Below are 21,229 nucleotides of genomic sequence, written 5' to 3'. Positions count from 1 at the left end.
ACAGCAGTGACAACAATAACAAAAAGTTTTGTTAAGCATTTTCTGAGTGGCTGGCACATTAAACTCTTGTCCCAACACTCTGAGGTAGGCAACAGTGACCTCATTATATGGATGAAGCCATTGAGCCACAGAGAAGTTAAGTGACTAACCCAAGATCACAAAGCAAATGGACGATTGAGCCGGGATTTGAATTCCAGCAATCTGGCTCCACAGACCTTGGTGAAGATGGGATTAGATTAATTTATAAAAAAGGACTCTGTCAGCTCTAACATTTTGTTAATCTGAACCTTTTCTCCTGAGTATTTCCCTTGTCTTTTGCATTGTATTGTATTGTGTTACAAGTGTTGGGGAAACTCCTTATGAATTGAAAATTGCAGTGTTCTGCAAAAGTGAGGGTAGTTAATGCTACTACCAGGCTTTTTTGTCTGATTTTATAAGTAGTATCACATAAATTAAAATATATCATAAATTAAAACAATGACAAAACATAAAGAAAAAATCCACAATAGCACCTACCCAGAAGTGCACTTAAATGCTGTTAACATCTGGTTATTTTTTGGTCTTGTGCTATTTATTTATTTATAGTTGAGGTCATACTGTACACATTCAATCAGTTTTTTCTACAACATACAACAAGAAATAGATTTTACATTGAAGCCCAAATGCATACATACCTGTATGTGTGTACACATGAAATAATAATCTTACTATATCAGAGACACTCAAATTTCTATTGTATTTGATTCCATTCATTCAATCCTGTTTTATTCCATTGCAATTCCATTAAAAAAAATATTGGTTGCTACCCTCTAAATTGATTTCACAACTGAGTTCTGGGTTGTGGTATGCATTTACAAATACTGGATATACAATTTGTTCTTACTTTTTTCCCATTGTTATTGTAACAATTATTTTCTTGTATCGTTAAAACACAATTATAATTTTTATGGCTGCCTACTATTCTATTGTAAGGAGGTACCAAAATTCATTTAACACTTTCTAAATTGTTACACATTGAGGTGTTTCTCTTTCTTTCTCAAAAACACACAACAAAATTTTATCTAATGCTTTGACTATATTTTTGACTTGTCCCTTAGAATAGATTGGAATTATAGGCCAGAGACTTTATATCATCTTTAAGGCTTTTGTTGCATATTTCATTATTTACTTACAGCTTTTCCCCTCCTTGTTATGAAATGGTCCTTTATACCATTGCCAAGTGTCTTTCAGAAGGTGGGGCCTGTCTCGTGCCACACTTGCTGGCTTTGGATATTCTCAAGAGGAAAATTTTTGCTGATAAGGGGCATTTTCCCTCACAAAGTTGTTTTTAAAAAGTAATTTAAAAATCACACAGGTCAATCATATTCATATAGAAAGTTTAGAAAATACAGCAAAGCCAAATCTAGAGGAAAACTTACATAAGGTTGTATGTCAATTATATCTCAATAGAAGTTTCTTTTACTGAAAAAAAAAAAAAAATCACCTGCCATTTTTCCGCCCAGAGATAACCATTGTTAACATTTTAGTTTATGTCCTTCCATATTTTTTTCTATGTCTGTCTATCTCCCTATCTCTCTCTCTCTGTATATATATATCACCAAGATATCTATAATTTATAAAAACGGAGCCATACTCTAGCCTCTTTGGCAAGCTGCTTTTGTTCAACAATATCTTCTGAACGTCTTTATATGTTGATAAGTAAATTTCTAAAATACCATTTGCAATGGCTGGACAATATTCTGATGTATGGATAAGATCTAATTCGTGTAATTAGTACTCTTTGGGGAGTATTCATGGCTGTCAATTTAGCCATGATATTAAACATGACAAAAAGTCATGAAATAAAGCTTTTAATCCAATGGCAAACCCAAGCATGAATCCACAGTGAGAATATTTTTTTTTGTGGTTTTCTGCTTTGCCACTGAATGTGCTAATTGCCCTCCCCTGTGGTCTGTCTCCCCCCTAGTTTTAGATGACCACACGCCTCCGTGTAACTGCACACCCCCAACCCTCTGCTCTGCCATCTCCCACGGGATCTACTACCTCTACCCTTTCAACATAGAGTATCAGATACTGGCCTCCACGATGCTCTACGTCCTGTGGAAAAACATCGGGCGCAAAGTTGACAGTCATCAGCATCAGAAGATGCAGTTCAGGTCTCACGGGGTCATGCTGGGCTCGGTACTGGGCCTGACCGCACTGGCTGCCACCATTGGGGTCGTGGTGGTGTATCTGATTTGGATCGGGCGTTCCAAAACCAGGAGCGAGTCAGCACTCATCATGTTCTACCTGTATGCCATCATCTTGCTCATGCTCATGGGGGCGGCAGGGCTGGCTGGGATCCGGATTTACAGGCTAGATGAGCAATCACTAGATGAGTCCAAAAATCCGGCCCGCAAACTGGATGCGGACCTGTTGGTGGGCACTGCCTCCGGCTCCTGGCTCATCTCCTGGGGCTCCATCCTGGCCATCCTCTGTGCCGAGTCCCGCCCCCCGTACACCTGGTACAACCTGCCCTACTCCATCCTGGTGGTTGTTGAGAAATACATCCAGAACCTCTTCATCATTGAGTCCATTCACCGAGAGCCGGAGAAGCTCTCCAAGGACATCAGAACCCTGCAGGTGGTCACAGTCTGCAATGGCAATGCCACATCCCTCCCTTCTTCTTGCTTTGAGAGCAGACCTGCAGCCGGGGACGTGGCTCCCCAGGGCAGCGAGATGCCACATGCGGCCAATGGAAATATGTGTCTGAGAGAAGTTGGTAGCAAAGAGGAAGAGGAGAAGAGCTGGGAAGGGTCCCTGGGCCCAGCCTGCCACCCCCATTTCCTGCAGGGCAATGCCCAGAGAAGAGTCTTAAGGAATATTGCAGCCTTTTTGTTCCTCTGCAATATTTCGGTAATCTGCAAGTTATTTCTTTATTTAAAAATATTGATTAATCTATTTTCCTTGCCGTTTTCAAATAAGGAATGAAGGCAGCTTTTAATCAAAATAATTGAGACGTAAGGTTAAAATATTAGACTGGAACGTAGGCTTATATTCTACAAATCCGCTTACTGAGTATCTGTGTGCCATGGACTGGGGTGGGAACTAAGAATTAAAGGTGAGAAGACGTAATCTCTTTCCTCAAAAAGGTCACAGTATTAGTGGGAGAGGGAGACAAGGAAAAAATATAGTACAGTGAATATGGCAAATGCTGGGACAGGGCTATCTGCAAGGTGGAATGGGAGCATGGATTCAAAGAGGGACTTCAATAAGTAGGGGATGCTTGAGGTGAGACAGAGACTCCATTAGGAGTGCTTTTGGCTGCAAATAACAGAACGCTTGATCAGCAGTATCTTCAGTCTTAAAGACAAGAATTCTGGAAGTTGGCTGTTCAGGGTTGGCCTGGCAGCTGAACCCTATCATCAAGGATCCAGGCACTGTTCACCTTTCTACTGAATGTGGTTGGCACATGGTCATAGGATGGCTGCAGCAGCACCAGGCATCACGTCTGGGTTCAAGACAGGAAGACAGAGGGAAGGATTGGTGCCAGGCAATGTCTGCAATTGATGTGACCACCCCTAACTGCAAGGGAGGAGGGGGAAGTGGATGGTTTGCTTTCTAGCCTCTATAATAGACGGTAACAAGGTAGAAAAAGATGTATAATCAGCCACTCGATGTTGTCTGCCTCAGCCTCAAGGAACAGTTGGAAGTTTACCAACTGTGGTCAAGGCAAGAAAAAGAAAGCCTTGGGGCAGAGGGCACACAGTGTGCAAAGACACAGAGGCAAAGGACACCATGGCCTAGTTGAGTAGCACCAGCAGCTTGTCATGAATTCCATACACGTGAAGCAGGATGGTGGGAAACAGGATGGAGGGTCTGGTTAGACGGGTCTGGCTTGCTCAGAGCTTCATAAGCCTGGCTGAGTCTGGTCTTCATGCTGAGGGCAGTAGAGGACCCTCTCAGATTTGTGTTTTAGAATGATCTTCTAGCAGCAACGTGCAGGAAGGATGGAGGGAGGTAAGATCAAAGTCAGGGAAACGGGAACAGAAGCCCCACACAGCTGCCCAGATAGGAAATGATGGGAACTTGAACCAGGGCAGTGCTGGTGGGGATGGGGAGAAGGAAAAGGAATGCAAAGCATTGGGTGTTGTTGGGATTTGTTCTAGAGGTACATAGAAGGATGGCAGGTCTGGGTAAAAAGAAGGGAGAAGCAGCCTTTGGTGCACACAGGCATCTGCAGTGACTGTGGCTGGTGGAATGGGAACGACGCCCCAGCCCACAGGGCCCGCCCATCATCACAGCCAACTCTCTGCTACCAGCCTCCGTATCATCAGGGCTGCTCTGTTTCCCCAGAAGCTTACTGGCTTTTTTGCTTCCTCTCCCTAATATCAATTGGTGCGTGCCCAGGGACTGCAACTTTTGATATTACCCTAAGGCCACAAAATTGGGAGGGTCCATCTGAAGCTGAAAGGACCATGTGTCTGCCAACAACATCTGATTCTTGCTTTGGGTCACCTGGACCTTGGTCCCCCTCCAGGTCGGCAGACAGATACGGGGAGTTCTGAAGGGAGAAGGGGTCCCAGAAGAGTGTGGCTCCAGGTGCGTGCTCTTCTTTCATCTTATAGACATTTATGGGGCACCTGCTCTGTGTCAGGAGCTATGTGGGTACAGCAGTGAACAAAGGACTTAAAACAGGAAAACAAGAGAGAGGGATATTTTTTTTTTTTTAATTTTTTTGTATTTATTATTTATTTATTATGTTTATTTTTGGCTGTGTTGGGTCTTCGTTTCTGTGCGAGGGCTTTCTCCAGTTGCGGCGAGTGGGGGCCACTCTTCATCGCGGTGCGCGGGCCTCTCACTATCGCGGCCTCTCTTGTTGCGGAGCAGAGGCTCCAGACGCTCAGGCTCAGTAGTTGTGTTGTGGCTCATGGGCCCAGTTGCTCCGCGGCATGTGGGATCTTCCCAGACCAAGGCTCGAACCCGTGTCCCCTGCATTGGCAGGCAGATTCTCAACCACTGCGCCACCAGGGAAGCCCCGAGAGAGGGATATTAATAACTACAATGGGGCTGCATTTCATGTAAGGCTTACATTCCAGAGAGGGGTGTATCAGCTTAGATTCTTATAAAGTCAGAGTTGGTTCTAGAAAGCCCCTAAAGCGTATTGTTTTTTATGCACCCCAAGGTATAAAGATCTCTCTTTTCAGTGAGTTCGGAAAGACCACTTTCCCTGTGTTGGTTTTTTGCTTGATCACCAGGTGATACACTTGGCTTGGTTTTTTGGACCAGCTTGACCAAGAATAGCCCTGCTATACTAGAATCGAGTGGCAACTGATGGTCTCTTGGGACCCGAAGGCCAGGTCCAGGGCTCTGGACCAGGAGAAGGACACGTTTTATCTCTTCATCTCTGTGCTCTGCCCCTGATGGCCCCAGGCACTGCCTCTGTTCCCTGGGGAGTGAGCCAGAGGATGGAAATCATTGCAGGCTGATGTCTTAGGATGACCTGAGCCAACTCCATGGGCAGCACTTTGAAACCCTGCACTTTATCCCATGTTGTGCTAAAGGCATCTGGCAGAGGCAGGAACTGTTTCTGTCTGGGACCAGGAGCTGGCACAGAGGCAGCGGCTGGAGGTGCTGGTGTGCACGACCACGTGGGGCAATTGGCACCTGTGGGGTGGACAGTAAAGGGTGGTGGGTGTGATGACGGAAGAGTTTGGGTGCTGTGGGAACACTGGGATTCAGGGGAGGCCTCCTCTTGGTGGAGTGGGGCAGTCTTGGCGGAGCAGCAGGTACGGGGAAGGCACGGATGCAGAGCAAGGCAGGGCTTGCTGGATGCGCTCAAGAACTGGAAGGAAACCCACGTGGCTAGAACTTGGAGAGCAAGAAGAGAGAGGCGTGGCCTCGTAAGCCATGGCCACAAGCCAGGACTTAATCCTAAATGCAACAGAAAACCATCTAAGGGTTTTATGCTCTGAGTGACAAGATCTGATTCGTGTTTTTATTCTTTTAAATTAAATTAAATTTTAATGGTGGTAATGAACACATAACCTAAAATTTACCATTTTAACCATTTTCCAGTGTACGATTCTGTAGCATTTAGTACATTCACATGATTGTGCTACCATCACCGCCACTCACCTCTAAAGCTTTTTCACTTTGTAAAACTGAAATTTTGTACTCATGAAACAACTCTCCATTTCCTCTCCACCCCATCCCCTGGCAACCACCGTTCTACTCTCTTTCTCTATGAGTTTGACTCTGGGTATCTCATATAAGTGGAATCATACGGGATTTATCTCATGTGGTGCAAGGACCTTCAGGTTCATCCATGTCGTAGCCTGTGAAGGGAGAGGGATGCCAAGAGCGGCTCCCAGGTTCCGCCTTGAGTTCCTGGTACATGGTGATGCTATTTATGGAGATTAGGGTCTCTGGAGGGGGAGCAGGCTTGGGAGGGGGCTCAGGTGGAAGGAAGCACGTGGGTTTAGTACTGGACACATTCAGTGGTAAGGTCTCTTGGACATCCAAGTGGACATAACCAACAGGCAGATATTTTGGTTTTCTATTGCTGTGTAACCAGTGACCCCAAATGCATGACAAAAACAGCAACCATTTTACTATGTCTCAGGACCTTGTGGGTTAGGAATTCTGGCAGGGCTTGGCTGGACAATTCTATTCCTAATGAAACTGACTGAAGCTACTGGATGGGCTGCTTGGGTTGGAAAGTCCACGATCTGGTGCCTTGGGTTGGGGAGGCTGAAAGGCTGGACTCAGCGGGGACTCTGGCTGCAGCGTATTCGTGAGGACTCTCCAGCACGGCGGTCTCAGGGGAGGTGGACTTCTTAGGTGATGGCTCAGGACCCAGAGCCAGGCTTCCAAAGGACTGGAAGTGCCAGTCTCTTAAGGTCTGGGTGTGGACATTGCATGGCACCATTTCTGCCATATTTTATGGGTCCAGCAGTGATAGCGTCCACCCAGATTCAAAGGAAGGGGGCATAGTTCGCCTTTCAAGGGGATGAGTAGCAAGAATTATAGCCAACTTCACAGCAGATGGAAAGATCTGGATTTCAGGAAAGAGGTCCATAATCTCTTCTTCTTTTATTCTCATTTTCTTTCTTTTTAACATACTTAATGGAGTATAATTTGCTTTACAATGTTGTGTTAGTTTCTGCTGTATAACAAAGTGAATCAGCTATACATATACATATATCCCCATATCTCCTCCCTCTTGTGTCTCCCTCCCACCCTCCCTATCCCACCCCTCTAGGTGGTCACAAAGCACCAAGCTGATCTCCCTGTGCTATGCAGCTACTTCCCACTAGCTATCTGTTTTACATTTGGTAGTGTATATATGCCAATGCTACTCTTTCACTTCACCCAGCTTACCCTTTCCCCTCCCCGTGTCCTCAAGTCCATTCTCTATGTCCGTGTCTTTATTCCTGTCCTGGCCCTAGGACCATCAGAGCCTTTTTTTTTTTTTAAATTCCATATATATGTGTTAGCATATGGTATTTGTTTTTCTCTTTCTGACTTACTTCACTCTGTATGACGGACTCTAGGTCCATCCACCTCACTACAAATAACTCAATTTCGTTTCGTTTTATGGCTGAGTAATATTCCATTGTATCTATGTGCCACATCTTCTTTATCCATTCATCTGTCGATGGACAATTTGGTTGCTTCCATGTCCTGGCTATTGTAAATAGAGCTGCAATGAACATTGCGGTACATGACTCTTTTTGAATTATGGTTTTCTCAGGGTATATGCCCAGTAGTGAGATTGCTGGGTCGTATGGTAGTTCTATTTTTAGTTTTTTAAGGAACCTCCATACTGTTCTCCATAGTGGCTGTATCAACATTCCCACCAACAGTGCAGGAGGGTTCCCTTTTCTCACACCCTTTCCAGCATTTATTGTTGTAGATTTTTTGATGATGGCCATTCTGACCAGTGTTGAGGTGATACCTCATTGTGGTTTTGATTTGCATTTCTCTAATGGTTAGTGATGTTGAGCATCCTTTCATGTGTTTTGTTGGCAATCTGTAGATCTTTGGAGAAATGTCTGTTTAGGTGTTCTGCCATTTTTGGATGGGTTGTTTGTTTTTTTGATATTGAGCTGCATGAGCTGCTTGTATATTTGGAGATTAATCCTTTGTCAGTTGCTTCATTTGCAAATATTTTCTCCCATTCTGAGGGTTGTCTTTTCACCTTGTTTATGGTTCCTTGCTGTGCAAAAGCTTTTAAGTTTCATTAGGTCCCATTTGTTTATTTTTGTTTTTATTTCCATTTCTCAAGGAGATGGGTCAAAAAGGATCTTGCTGTGATTTATGTCATAGGGTGTTTTGCCTATGTTTTCCTCTAAGAGTTTTATAGTGTCTGGCCTTACATTTAGGTCTTTAAACCATTTTGAGTTTATCTTTGTGCGTGGTGTTAGGAAGTGTTCTAATTTCATTCTTTTACATGTAGCTGTCCAGTTTTCCCAGCACCACTTATTGAAGAGGCTGTCTTTTCTCCATTGTATATTCTTGCCTCCTTTGTCACAGATAAGGTGACCATATATGCATGGGTTTATCTCTGGGCTTTCTATCCTGTTCCATTGATCTATATTTCTGTTTTTGTGCCAGTACTATACTGTCTTGATTACTGTAGCTTTGTAGTATAGTCTGAAGTCAGGGAGCCTGATTCCTCCAGCTCCGTTTTTCTTTCTCAAGATTGCTTTGGCTATTTGGGTCTTCTGTGTTTCCATACAATTGTGAATTTTTTTATTCTAGTTCTATGAAAAATGCCATTGGTAGCATGATAGGGATTGCATTGAATCTGTAAATTGCTTTGGGTAGTATAGTCATTTTCACAATGTTGATTCTTCCAATCCAAGAACATGGTATATCTCTCCATCTGGTTGTATCATCTTTAATTTCCTTCGTCAGTGTCTATCTGCATACAGGTCTTTTGTCTCCTTAGGTAGGTTTATTCCTAGGTATTTTATTCTTTTTGTTGCAATGGTAAATGGGAGGGTTTCCTTAATTTATCTTTCAGATTTTTTATCATTAGTGTATAGGAATGCAAGAGATTTCTGTGCATTAATTTTGTATCCTGCTACTTAACCAAATTCATTGATTAGCTCTAGTAGTTTTCTAGTAGCATCTTTAGGATTCTCTATGTATAGTATCATGTCATCTGCAAACAGTGACAGCTTACTTCTTTCTGATTTGGATTCCTTTTATTTCTTTTTCTCTTTGACTGCTGTGGCTAAAACTTCCAAAACTATGTTGAATAATAGTGGTGAGAGTGGGCATCCTTGTCTTGTTCCTGATTTTAGAGGAAATGGTTTCAATTTTTCACCATTGAGAACGGTGTTGGCTGTGGGTTTGTCATATATGGCCTTTATTATGTTGAGGTAAGTTCCCTCTATGCCTACTTTCTGGAGAGTTTTTATCATAAATTGGTGTTGAATTTTCTTGAAAGCTTTTTCTGCATCTATTAAGATGATCATATGGTTTTTAGCCTTCAGTGTGTTAATATGGTGTATCATATTGATTTGTGTATATTGAAGAATCCTTGCATCCCTGGGATAAACCCCACTTGATCATGGTCTATGATCTTTTTAACGTGCTGTTGGATTCTGTTTGCTAGTATTTTGTTGAGGATTTTTGCATCTATATTCATCAGTGATATTAGTCTGTAATTTTCTTTTTTTGTAGTATCTTTGTCTGGTTTTGGTATCACGGTGATGGTGGCCTCATAGAATGAGTTTGGGAGTGTTCCTCCCTCTGCTATATTTTGGAAGAGTTTGAGAAGGATGGGTGTTAGCTCTTCTCTAAATGTTTGATAGAATTCACCTGTGAAGCCATCTGGTCCTGGGCTTTGGTTTGTTGGAAGATTTTTAATCACAGTTTCAATTTCAGTGCTTATGATTGGTCTGTTCATATTTTCTATTTCTTCCTGGTTTAGTCTTGGAAGTTTGCACTTTTCTAAGAATTTTTCCATTTCTTCCAGGTTGTCCATTTTATTGGCATATAGTTGCTTGTAGTTGTCTCTCATGATCCTTTGTATTTCTGCAGTATCAGTTGTTACTTCTCCTTTTTCATTTCTAATTCTGTTGATTTGAGTCCTCTCCCTTTTTTTTTCTTGATGATTCTGGCTAATGGTTTATCAATTTTGTTTATCTTCTCAAAGACCCAGCTTTTAATTTTATTGATCTTTGTTATTGTTTTCTTCATTTCTTTTTCATTTATTTCTGACCTGATCTTTATGATTTCTTTCCTTCTGCTAACTTTGGGGGTTTTTTTGTCCTTCTTTCTCTAATTGCTTTAGGTGTAAGGTTAGGTTGTTTATTTGAGATGTTTCTTCTTTCTTGAGGTAGGATTGTATTGCTATAAACTTCCCTCTTAGAACTGCTTTTGCTGCATCCCATAGGTTTTGGGTCATCATGTTTTCATTGTCATTTGTTTCTAGGTAGTTTTTGATTTCCTCTTTGATTTCTTCAGTGATCTCTTGGTTATTTAGTAGTGTATTGTGTAGCCTCCATGTGTTTGTATTTTTTACAGCTTTTTTTCCCTGTAATTGATATCTAGTCTCATAGCGTTGTGGTTGGAAAAGATACTTGATACAATTTCAATTTTCTTAAATTTACCGAGGCTTGATTTGTGACCCAAGATATGATCTATCCTGGAGAATGTTCCATGAGCACTTGAGAAGAAAGTGTATTCTGTTGTTTTTGGATGGAATGTCCTATAAATATCAATTAAGTCTGTCTGGTCTAATATGTCTTTTAAAGCTTGTGTTTCCTTATTTATTTTCATTTTGGATGATCTGTCCATTGGTGAAAGTAGGGTGTTAAAGTCCCCTACTATGATTGTGTTACTGTTGATTTCCCCTTTTATGGCTGTTAGCATTTGCTTTATGTATTGAGGTGCACCTATGTTGAGTGCATAAATATTTACATTGTTATATCTTCTTCTTGGATTGATCCCTTGATCATTATGTAGTGTCCTTCTGTGTCTCTTGTAATAGTCTTTGTTTTAAAGTCTATTTTGTCTGATATGAGAATTGCTACTCCAGCTTTCTTTTGATTTCCATTTGCATGGAATATCTTTTTCCATCCCCTCACTTTCAGTCTGTATGTGTCCCTAGGTCTGAAGTGTGGTGTTTTTTAGACAGCATATATACAGGTCTTGTTTTTGTATCCATTCAGCCAGTCTATGTCTTTTGGTTCGAGCACTTAATCCATTTACATTTAAGGTAATTATTGATATGTATGTTCCTATTACCATTTTCTTAATTGTTTTGGGTTCGTTATTGTAGGTCGTTTCCTTCTCTTGTGTTTCCTGCCTAGAGAAGTTCCTTTAGCATTTGTTATAAAGCTGGTTTTGGTGGTACTGAATTCTCTTAACTTTTGCTTATCTGTAAAGGTTTTAATTTCTCATCGAATCTGAATGTGATTCTTGCTGGTTAGAGTAATCTTGGTTGTAGGTTGTTCCCTTTCATCACTTTAAATATGTCCTGCCACTCTCTTCTGGCTTGCAGAGTTTCTGCTTAAAGATCAGCTGTTAACCTTATTGGGTTTCCCTTTTATGTTATTTGTCACTTTTCCCTTGCTGCTTTTAATATTTTTTCTTTGAATTTAATTTTTGATAGTTTGATTAATATGTGTCTTGGCATGTTTCTCCTTGGATTTATCCTGTATGGGACTCTCTGCACTTCTTGGACTTGATTGACTATTTCTTTTCTCATGTTAGGGAAGTTTTCAACTATAATCTCTTCAAATATTTTCTCAGGCCCTTTCTTTTTCTCTTCTTCTTCTGGGGCCCCTAAAATTCAAATGTTGTTGCATTTAATGTTGTCCCAGAGGTCTCTGAGACTGTCCTCAATTCTTTTCATTCTTTTTTCTTTATTCTGCTCTGTGGTAGTTATTTCCACTATTTTATTTTCCAGGTCACTTATCCGTTTTTCTGCCTCAGTTATTCTGCTAGTGATTCCTTCTAGAGTATTTTTAATTTCATTTATTATGTTGTTCATCACTGTTTGTTTGCTCTTTAGTGCTTCTAGGTCCTTGTTAAACATTTCTTGTATTTTCTCCATTCTATTTCCGAGATTTTGGATCATCTTTACTATCATTACTCTGAATTCTTTTTCAGGTAGACTACCTATTTCCTCTTCATTTGTTTGGTCTGGTGGGTTTTTACCTTGCTCCTTCATCTGCTGCATATTTCTCTGTTTTCTCATTTTGTTTAACTTACTGTGTTTGGGGTCTCCTTTTCGCAGGCTGCAGGTCCATAGTTCGCATTATTTTTGGTGTCTTCCCCCAATGGGTGAGGTTGGTTCAGTGGCTGTGTAGGCTTCCTGGTGGGGGGGGGGGGACTGGTGCCTGTGTTCTGGTGGATGGGGCTGTATCTTGTCCTTCTGGTGCGCAGGGCCATGTCCAGTGGTGTGTTTTGGAGTGTCTGTGAACTTAGTATGACTTTAGGCAGCCTCTCTGCCTAAAAGGTGGGGTTGTGTTCCTGTCTTGCTAGCTGTTTGGCATGGGGTGTCCAGCACTGGAATTTGCTGGCCGTTGGGTGGAGCTGGGTCTTAGTGTTGAGATGAAGTTCTCTGGGAGAGCTCTTGCTGATTGATATTACATGGGGCTGGGAGGTTTCTGGTGGTCCAATGTCCTGGACTTGGTCCTCCCACCTCGGAGGCTCAGGCCTGACACCTGGCCGGAGCAGCAAGACCCTACGAGCCACACGGCTCAGAAGAAAAGGAAGAGAGAAAAAAAACAAAAACAAAAACAAACAAAAAATGAACAGACAGAACCCTAGGACAAATGGTAAAATCAAACCTATACAGACAAAATCACACAAAGAAGCATACACATACACACTCACAAAAAGAGAAAAAGGAAAAATATATATATATTTTAAAAAAAGGAAGAGAACAACCAAACCAATAAACAAATCCACCAATGATAATAAGCACTAAATACTAAACTAAGATAAACATAAAACCAAAAACAAATTAGATGCAGAAAGCAAACTCCAAGTCTACAGTTGCTCCCAAAGTCCACTGCCTCAATTTTGGGAACGTTCGTTGTTTATTCAGGTATTCTTCAGATGCAGGGTTTATCAAGTTGATTGTGGGGATTTAATCTGCTGCTCTGAGGCTGCATGGAGAAATTTTCCTTTCTCTTCTTTATTAGCACAGCTCCTGGGGTTCAGCTTTGGTTTAGGCCCTGCCTCTGCGTGTAGGCTGCCCTCAGGAGTCTGTTACCCGCCCAGACAGGAGGGGGTTAAAGCAGCAGCTGATTAGGGGGCTCTTACTCAGGCCGGGGAGAGGCAGGGGTATGGTAGTCATAATTGGAATGCGGGGCGAGCCTGAGGCAGCAGAGGCTGGCGTGACGTTACAACAGCCTGAGGTGTGCTGTGTGTTCTCCTGGAGAACTTGTCCCTGGATCATGGGACCCTGGCAGTGGCGGGCTGCACAGGCTCCCAGGGTGGGCATGGGTAGTGACCTGTGCTTGCACACAGGATTCTTGGTGGCAGCAGCAGCAGCGTTAGTGATTCATGCCTGTCTCTGGTGTCTGAGCTGTTAGCCGCGGATTGCGCCCGTATCTGGAGCTCATTTAGGCGGTGCTCTGCCCCCTGTGGGCAGACAGGGAGGATCCCCTCTCCTCATGCACCCTGAAACAATGGTCTCTTGCCTCTCCGGCAGCTCCAGACTTTTTCCTGGACTCCCTCCCGGCTAGCTGTGACGTATTAGACCCCTTCAGGCTGTGTTCACGCAGCCAACCCCAGTCCTCTCCCTGGGATCCGACCTCCAAAGCCCCAGCCTCAGCTCCCAGCCCCCACCTGCCCCAGTGGGTGAGCAGACAAGCCTCTCGGGCTGGTGAGTGCTGGTTGGCACCGATCCTCTGTCCAGGGATCTCTTCGTTTTGCCCTCCGCACCCCTGTTGCTGTGCTCTCCTCCGTGGCTCCAAAGCTTCCCCCCCGCCCACCCCCCATCCCTGCCAGTGAAGGGGCTTCCTAGTGTGTGGAAACATTTCCTCCTTCACAGCTCCCTCCCAGAGGTGCAGGTCCTGTCCCTATTCTTTTGTCTCTGTTTTTTCTTTTTTCTTTTGCCCTACCCCAGTACGTGGGGATTTTCTTGCCTTTTGGGAAGTCTGAGGTCTTCTGTCAGCATTCAGTAGGTGTTCTGTAGAAGTTGTTCCACATGCAGATGTGTTTTTGATGTATTTATGGGGAGGAAGGTGATCTCCACGTCTTACTCTTCTGCCATCTTGAAGGTCTCTTCCTTTTCTTCTCATTTTCCCTCCCTTCCTGACAATATATCCTCTGTGTGCCCACTGAGGGCCAGCAGTGCTGTGAGTGATGAGGGTGCAACATGCCCCAGAGCTCTGGTCTTCCTCCTATGGGGCTTATAAACCAGATGCCAGGACTAGCAACAAAAAATCAAACAGGAGAAATGCCTATAGTGATGTGTGCCCTGCAGGGAAGTAAGAAAGGATGGTGCGTGAGCTGGTGCTTGGATGGCCATGGTAGATCACATGGCCAAGTTGGTGGGAAGGGCTTTCTCAGGCGGTGGGATTAGAGACCAGAGCTGGATGGCAGAAGGAGCCATGGGTGCTCCAGGCAGAGGAAGCAGCCAGTACAAAACCCTGGGTGGGAGGAGCTTGCCTCCTTTGAGAAGAGGAGGAAGGGCATGTGACTGGGGTGGGTGGGTGGGGGACAATCTGGGGAGCTGGGTTGGAGGGTGGTAAGGGATCATCTAACAGAGGGCTCTGCCATCCCGTGTAGCAGGTAGATTTTATTTTAAATGTGCTGTGAAGCCCTTGGGTGTTTAACCAGGAAAGGGACACCATCTTACATAAATAATTAATCTGGCGATGAGTGGTGAATAGACTGTAAGCTGAGAGCTTAAGCAGGGAGCCACTGCAATGGTCCAGGTGAGAGATGGGGGTGGTGGCCTGGCCGGTGGAGTGGAGAGAAACGGGTGGATTGAGAATTGATGGATTGGGTGGCAGGTGGATTGTTATGAGAATGAGTGAGAAGATGAGGATGATGCCTGAAATTTTGATTGAGCCTCTGGGAGGAAGATGTTGCTGAGGAGGCGGGGAGAAATGGGAATGTAATGTTGAGTTTGAGATGCATTTTAGACAACCAAGTAGCCAGTGGGATATGCGAGCCTGCAATTCTCAAGGGTAGACCAGGCTGGTGATTTAGATTGGGAAGTCGTAGGCCCATAGCTGGTATTTACAACCAGGACTGGGTGAGATCATCAGAGGTCATGGGTATAGGGTAGAGAAGAGGACCCAGGAATGAATGAGCCCTGGGACCAGCCAACATTAAGAGACTGAGCAAAGGAGGAGGAACCAGCTAAGGAGGGCAGGAAGAACCAGCTGGCGTAAGAGGATGACCCTTAAGGACCCAGAACACAGAGAACACAGTGGGCTAGAAATATAAGGCCACGAGTGTTCTATACGGAGATGTTAATGAAAGCCACGTGTATCAGTTACCCATTGCTGCGTAAGAAATGACCCCTAAACTTGGCAACTTAAAACAACAGACATTTCTTTTTTTTTTTTAAAAGGAATTCCTTTATTATTTATTTATTTATTTATTTATTATTTATTTATTTATTTATTTATAGCTGTGTTGGGTCTTTGTTTCTGTGCAAGGGCTTTCTCTAGTTGCGGCAAGCGGGGGCCACTCTTCATCGCGGTGCGCGGGCCTCTCACTATCGCGGCCTCTCCTGTTGCGGAGCACAGGCTCCAGACGCGCAGGCTCAGTAGTTGTGGTTCACGGGCCCAGTTGCTCCGTGGCATGTGGGATCTTCCCAGACCAGGGCTTGAACCCGCGTCCCCTGCATTGGCAGGCAGACTCTCAACCACTGCGCCACCAAGGAAGCCCCAGACATTTCTTATTTCACAGCTTCTCTGGGTCAGGAATCTGAGTGTGACTTAGCTGGGTGGCTCTGCTCAGGGTCCCTTGCAGGCTGTGGCCAAACTGCCCACTGGGGCTGCAGTCATTTCATGGCTTGATTTTGGAGGGGAAGGGGGTCTGTTTCTAAACTCACTTATGTGGCTGTTGGAAGGATTTGGTTCCTGGTGGGCTGTTGGGCTGAGGGTTTGATTTCCTTGCTGGCTGCAGGCCTGAGATCCCCCTCAGTTCCTGGCCATGTGGCCTCTCCATAGGCTGGCTCACATGGCAGCCAGCTTCCTCTCTTGCAAGAGGGGGTGAGCAAGATGGACTCCAGAGTCCTTTTGTAACCTAATCTCAGAAGTGACATCCCATGACTTGTGTCATATTCTGTTGGTTAGAAGAGAGTCACTAGATTCAGTCCAACTCAAGGGGACAGGGCTCCACAAGATTCCCAGGAGGTGGGACCACTGGGAGTCACCCGAGAGGCTGCCTGCCACAGTGTAGGGGTGGAGAAAGTTGTAGAAATGTCAGTGTGAGAGGGAAGCAGGTCTAGGAGCCCAACAATTTAAGGGGAGGTAGAGGAGGAGGAGCTGGGACAGGGAGGCTGAGAAGGGGGAACCAGTGTGTGGGTTCCATGAGCAACAAAAATAATAGGTTATTGCTTTATGTTTTGCAGACTTAGTTGCCATTTTATTCTCATCTGAGCCCTCTGAGACAGGTGTTAGTATTCCCATCTTATAGGTGAGGAAACTGTGGCTTGGAGATGTTAAATTGTAGTCTGTAAGTGGCAGGAACCCAGGGCTGGTTCCATGGCATGTGCTTCTCCTCCTGATCAGGGGGATGTGGGCAGGGCCTGGGCTGCCTCTCTAAGCCAAGGACAAGCCAGAAAAAGGACCACAGAACTCACCAGCCCAGACCCACGTGGCTGGGACCCCCAAGCACCAATGGTGAAATGTAAAGACGGGTGTGGGAAACAGGGAGCACCACTGTAGGAAATCACTGGGGGCTATGGGAACACACAGGGAGTTCCTGCCTGACTGGTTAGATCAAGGAGGGCTACCTGGAAGGGGAGGTGTCTCAGGACTTGGAAGAAGGTAGGACTTAGCAGAAGAAGGAAGACAGGGAGTCCCTGATAGAGGAAGAGGCAGGAGCAAAACCCTGAAGGCTGGGGAAAGGCACATTTGGGGGCTGTGCACAGCCTGGGAGGGCCAGAGTGAAGGGTGTGATGAGGGATGTGGAGATGTGGACGTGTTCCCGATCATTGAGGGAATTTTGACTGTCTCCTGAAGGCATTTGGAGCCCTGGTGAGTGGTCAGCAGAGGAGTGACAAGGTCAGATGTGTGCTTTATAAAGATCACTCTGAAGCCACGTGATGGGCTGGAGGCGGGGGGGGGGATCGAAGGAGCCCACTGGAGTGGAGGGGATCATGGGAGGCATTGCAGCAGTCCGGGGAGGGGGAGACGGAGGACCAGACCAAGGTGAGGGCTGTGGGGATGGAGAGAACCAGGTAGGTGTGAAGAACGTTCGTGCAGGATCGGGGCTCAGTGGACTGACGCACTCCATAGAGATGGGAAACACGCAGGGGCTGCTTACCCCTGTGACAGGTGTGACTTGGTCTCCCTGAGTCCAGGTCAGCGCCTGGGTTTGTGGGGGACCCCCGGGCGGCTGCTAGGACCACCTCCTCTTCTCTTGCAGCTCTGGATCCCTCCCGCCTTTGGCTGCCGCCCCGAGTACGACAATGGATTGGAGGAAATTGTCTTTGGCTTTGAACCCTGGATAATAGTGGTCAACCTGGCCATGCCTTTTTCTATTTTCTACCGAATGCACGCAGCTGCCTCCCTCTTTGAGGTCTATTGTAAGATATAATCTGTGTCCACATCAAAGACTGAGGAGAGAGCTAACAAGAGAATTCAGTGGAGCCACCTGGGAATGTCGAGGTCGGGCAAATACTGCCTTACAAATGTGAGAAGGGCTGCCTTTTGTCTGCGATAATTGTTTTTCCCATGAGCTGGAATTGCCCATCACCCTGGATGAGTGTAAACAAGTTAGATCAAAATCTGAGATGGCTGAAGTCTGCCCTTGGTTAGTTAATTCTAATCGAACCTAAATTATTTGATCTCCTTCGAAATGAGATCCTCTGTTTTAGAATAATGTGATTTCAGGTTGGAAAAAAATATATCCAGTTTGTTTTTCATTAAAATATTTTCTGTTATCATGTTACTATATACAACCTTTTCCTGACCATCTGCATAGTCTAATCACCTTTAAATTTTATCTTTCCCAGAGCTGATGAATGTAGCTAAAATCACATTTAGTTTATATTGTACTTTCTGAATACGTTTCATTTTTTTGAACAAAGTTATTTTTATTGCCTGGACGGAAATTTGTGTATAGATCAATATAAAGACATATTTCTCACCTGAAATTTTGGCATATTTTCATTTGTAAAGTTTTTTTTTAAATACATTTTTAGTATCTTTCACTATAAATATATATATGCTTATCTTAGAAAATTAGGACATTTCAGAAGAGTAGAGAGAGAAAAATCCCCTAAGATGCCATTGTTCAATTGACAATCATCTTTTTCTTCCAGTTTAATTGAGATGTAATTGACATATAGCACTGTATAAGTTTGAGGTGTACATTAATGATTTGGCTTACATCATGAAGTGATTATCACAATAAGCTTTGTGAACACTGGCCATCTTATATAGATACAAAATTAAAGATAAGGATCTTGACAGTCATTTTTTAGATACAAAATTAAAGATAAGGATCTTGACAGTCATTTTTTAAACATCTTGATGTGTTTCTTTTAACAGTGTTGGACGCACAGGATTCTTTTCATTGTTGTTTTGTTATACTTGCCAGTGATGATGCAACATATTCAATTTTGTATGCATTTTACCCTCAACAATATGGTACAAACCTTCCCACCCACACTGTTATAAACTCTTTGTAAATATCATTTTCATACTATATTATATTCTATTGAGTACCGTAATTAACTTTGTTTCCTATTGTTGGTTTTAGAGTGTTTATAACTTTTTGTTTTTATCAGTGACTCTGCAAAAATCCACCATATATGTAAAACATTTTTTATATTTAGAATTGCTTCTTAAGATATATCCTTAAAATCAGGATGCCATATCCAAAGGTTATAAATAGTTTAAAGACTCTGAAGGAATATTGACATTTGGGATCGCTTTGTATATGCTTTTTCTTAATTCTTTTAAAATCATAATAAAATTAGTTAACTTACTGTAAGTACTAATGTGAACATCTTTTCATCTGAGTGTGTATATATATATATATATATTTTTTTTTTTTTTGACAGCACAGACAGAGGGACATTAAGAAACACCAAAATTTTTACATAACTGAAATACTTTATATTCATTTTTGGAAAAAGTAGGAATTGGGCAGATAGACTAAAAGCAAAGTAAAACATTATCTATCATACCTTCCATCTAGGGCAGTGGTTCTCAACCGTGGGTGATCTTGTCTTCCAGGGGACTTTCGGCAATGTCTGGAGACATTTTTGTTACCGCTAGGGGGCGTTACTGGCATCTAATGGGTAGAGGCCAGGGAAGCTGCTAAACATCTTCCAGTACACAGGACGGGACTGTTTCCACCACAAATTATTGTGCTCCAAAGAATTATTCTGCTCCAAATGTTAACAGTGCCTAGGTTGAGAAATTGCAATCTAGAGGTTACTGCTGCTAATTTTTGGTACCTATTAGTACACACACAGACACACACACACTCACACAGGCACAAATGGGATTGCTTTTATATATATTGTATTTGCATGCAACTTGCTTTTTAAATCTTAATACACCAGCAAGCTTTGTAACTATTTTAGGGTCCCCCGGCATTGATTCTCACACTTCTGAATGCATTAGAATCATTTAGGGAGCCTGTTAGGATTCCTGCCTTCCCAGCTAGAAGGTCAGCTCCCGTTGGTCTACAGCTGGGTCCTGGATGCTTAAATAAGCATCTCAGGTGATGCCAACTCCCTTTCAGAAGCATCTCAGGAGTCCACGCACCTCAAGTTAAGACTCCTGAAGGACATTCCTCGACATTGTGTTCTCTTCTGCAATGTGACTTTGCATGGCTTCAAAGTACATTCCTTGGAGGGAGGTACCATTCCTGATGTAGTGAAACCCTGATGTTGGACATTTAGAGACATTTAAGTGGTTTGCTTGTTTGTTTGTTTGGTATTATAAATGACACCATGGCAAGCATCTTCTGCTGAGTCTTTGTGCACATTGGTAAACGACACTGTGTGAGATGACTACATGTGAATGCCAATTTCTCCAAAAGATCCCATTTTGGTCATTATTAATTTCCCCCTGTTCTAAGCACATCAGTACAGCCCTAGGGCCTCAGCCTGTGGGTTTTAGGCCCTGCCAAAGAGATATAGGGAATCACAGTAATGCTGGGAACAACTGGTCCAGGCGTAGTGGTTTTGGGGTGGGCATGGGGCACCATCAGAGCTCAGAAAAGTCAGCACAGCCTTGCTGGGCTCAGGGCTTTTGAGGAGTGATCTTAAAGATGTCCCTAAACAAGAAGAGCCCACAGCCTCAGGGGTGGCTCTTCCAGCCAGGCAGCTTCGACCCACAAGTAGTTAAGCATCCTGACTCAATCAGTTTAGGCCCCAAGGAAAATTTATTACCTTAATATCAATGCAATTCACAGAAGACGAACCAGAGTGTGCAATTAACAAGTGCCCAGATCTCAGGGCTAGAATAAGAGCAATACAAATTAAAATAACAATGAGATACTATTTCCCATTCATCAGATTGGCAAGGGTTGGTTGGCAAGATGTGAAAGAAAGGGAATTCACATACACAGGTGGTAGGAGAGTATATTGATAAAGCCACATGGAAGAACAATTGGCAATATTGACTCGGGCTAAAGGTGCATATTCCTTAAGACCTAGCAATACCACTTGATGTATGCCCCAGAGGTACCCTCAACTCACATGTGTTCATCACACATAGGAGGTGTGTTCATCACACATAGGAGATGTGTTCAGAAATGTCTACAGCAATAGTGCTTGTCATTGGGAAAAACTGAAAACAGGCCGAAATGTCCATCAGTTAGGAGTATGAATAGGTAAATTATGGACGATTCCTACAATGGAATATTTTTTCACAGGAGTGAAAAAAATGAATGGGCCAGAATAACATGTATCAACCTGGGTAGTCCCTCAAGACAATGCTGAATTAAGAATGAAGTAGCATGAAGGTATAATTGGTATGATACCATTAATATAATGTTTCAAAACAGGCAAAACAATTCCTGATATTTAGGTGATACATCCATACACAGTAAAATGATAAACACACATGAA

At 43.5% G+C, this 21,229-nt stretch overlaps 1 protein-coding gene across 1 annotated transcript in view; it reads left to right on the top strand.

Moving 5' to 3' along the window:
* Positions 1-19,065, top strand: part of OTOP1 (otopetrin 1) — a 66,032-nt gene extending 46,967 nt beyond the window's left edge. The window contains exons 5-6 of the mRNA XM_036853265.1: positions 1,967-2,895; positions 17,566-19,065. Coding sequence (XP_036709160.1) covers positions 1,967-2,895; positions 17,566-17,736 — 1,100 coding nt within the window. The 3' untranslated portion in view covers positions 17,737-19,065. The remainder of the gene's footprint in view (positions 1-1,966; positions 2,896-17,565) is intronic.
* Positions 19,066-21,229: the final 2,164 nt, after the last annotated feature.

Source organism: Balaenoptera musculus, chromosome 5 (assembly GCF_009873245.2).
Source record: "Balaenoptera musculus isolate JJ_BM4_2016_0621 chromosome 5, mBalMus1.pri.v3, whole genome shotgun sequence".
NCBI lineage: Eukaryota > Metazoa > Chordata > Mammalia > Artiodactyla > Balaenopteridae > Balaenoptera > Balaenoptera musculus.
The sequence above is the reverse complement of the archived record's forward strand: the minus strand, read 5'-3'. Positions and strand labels throughout refer to the sequence as shown.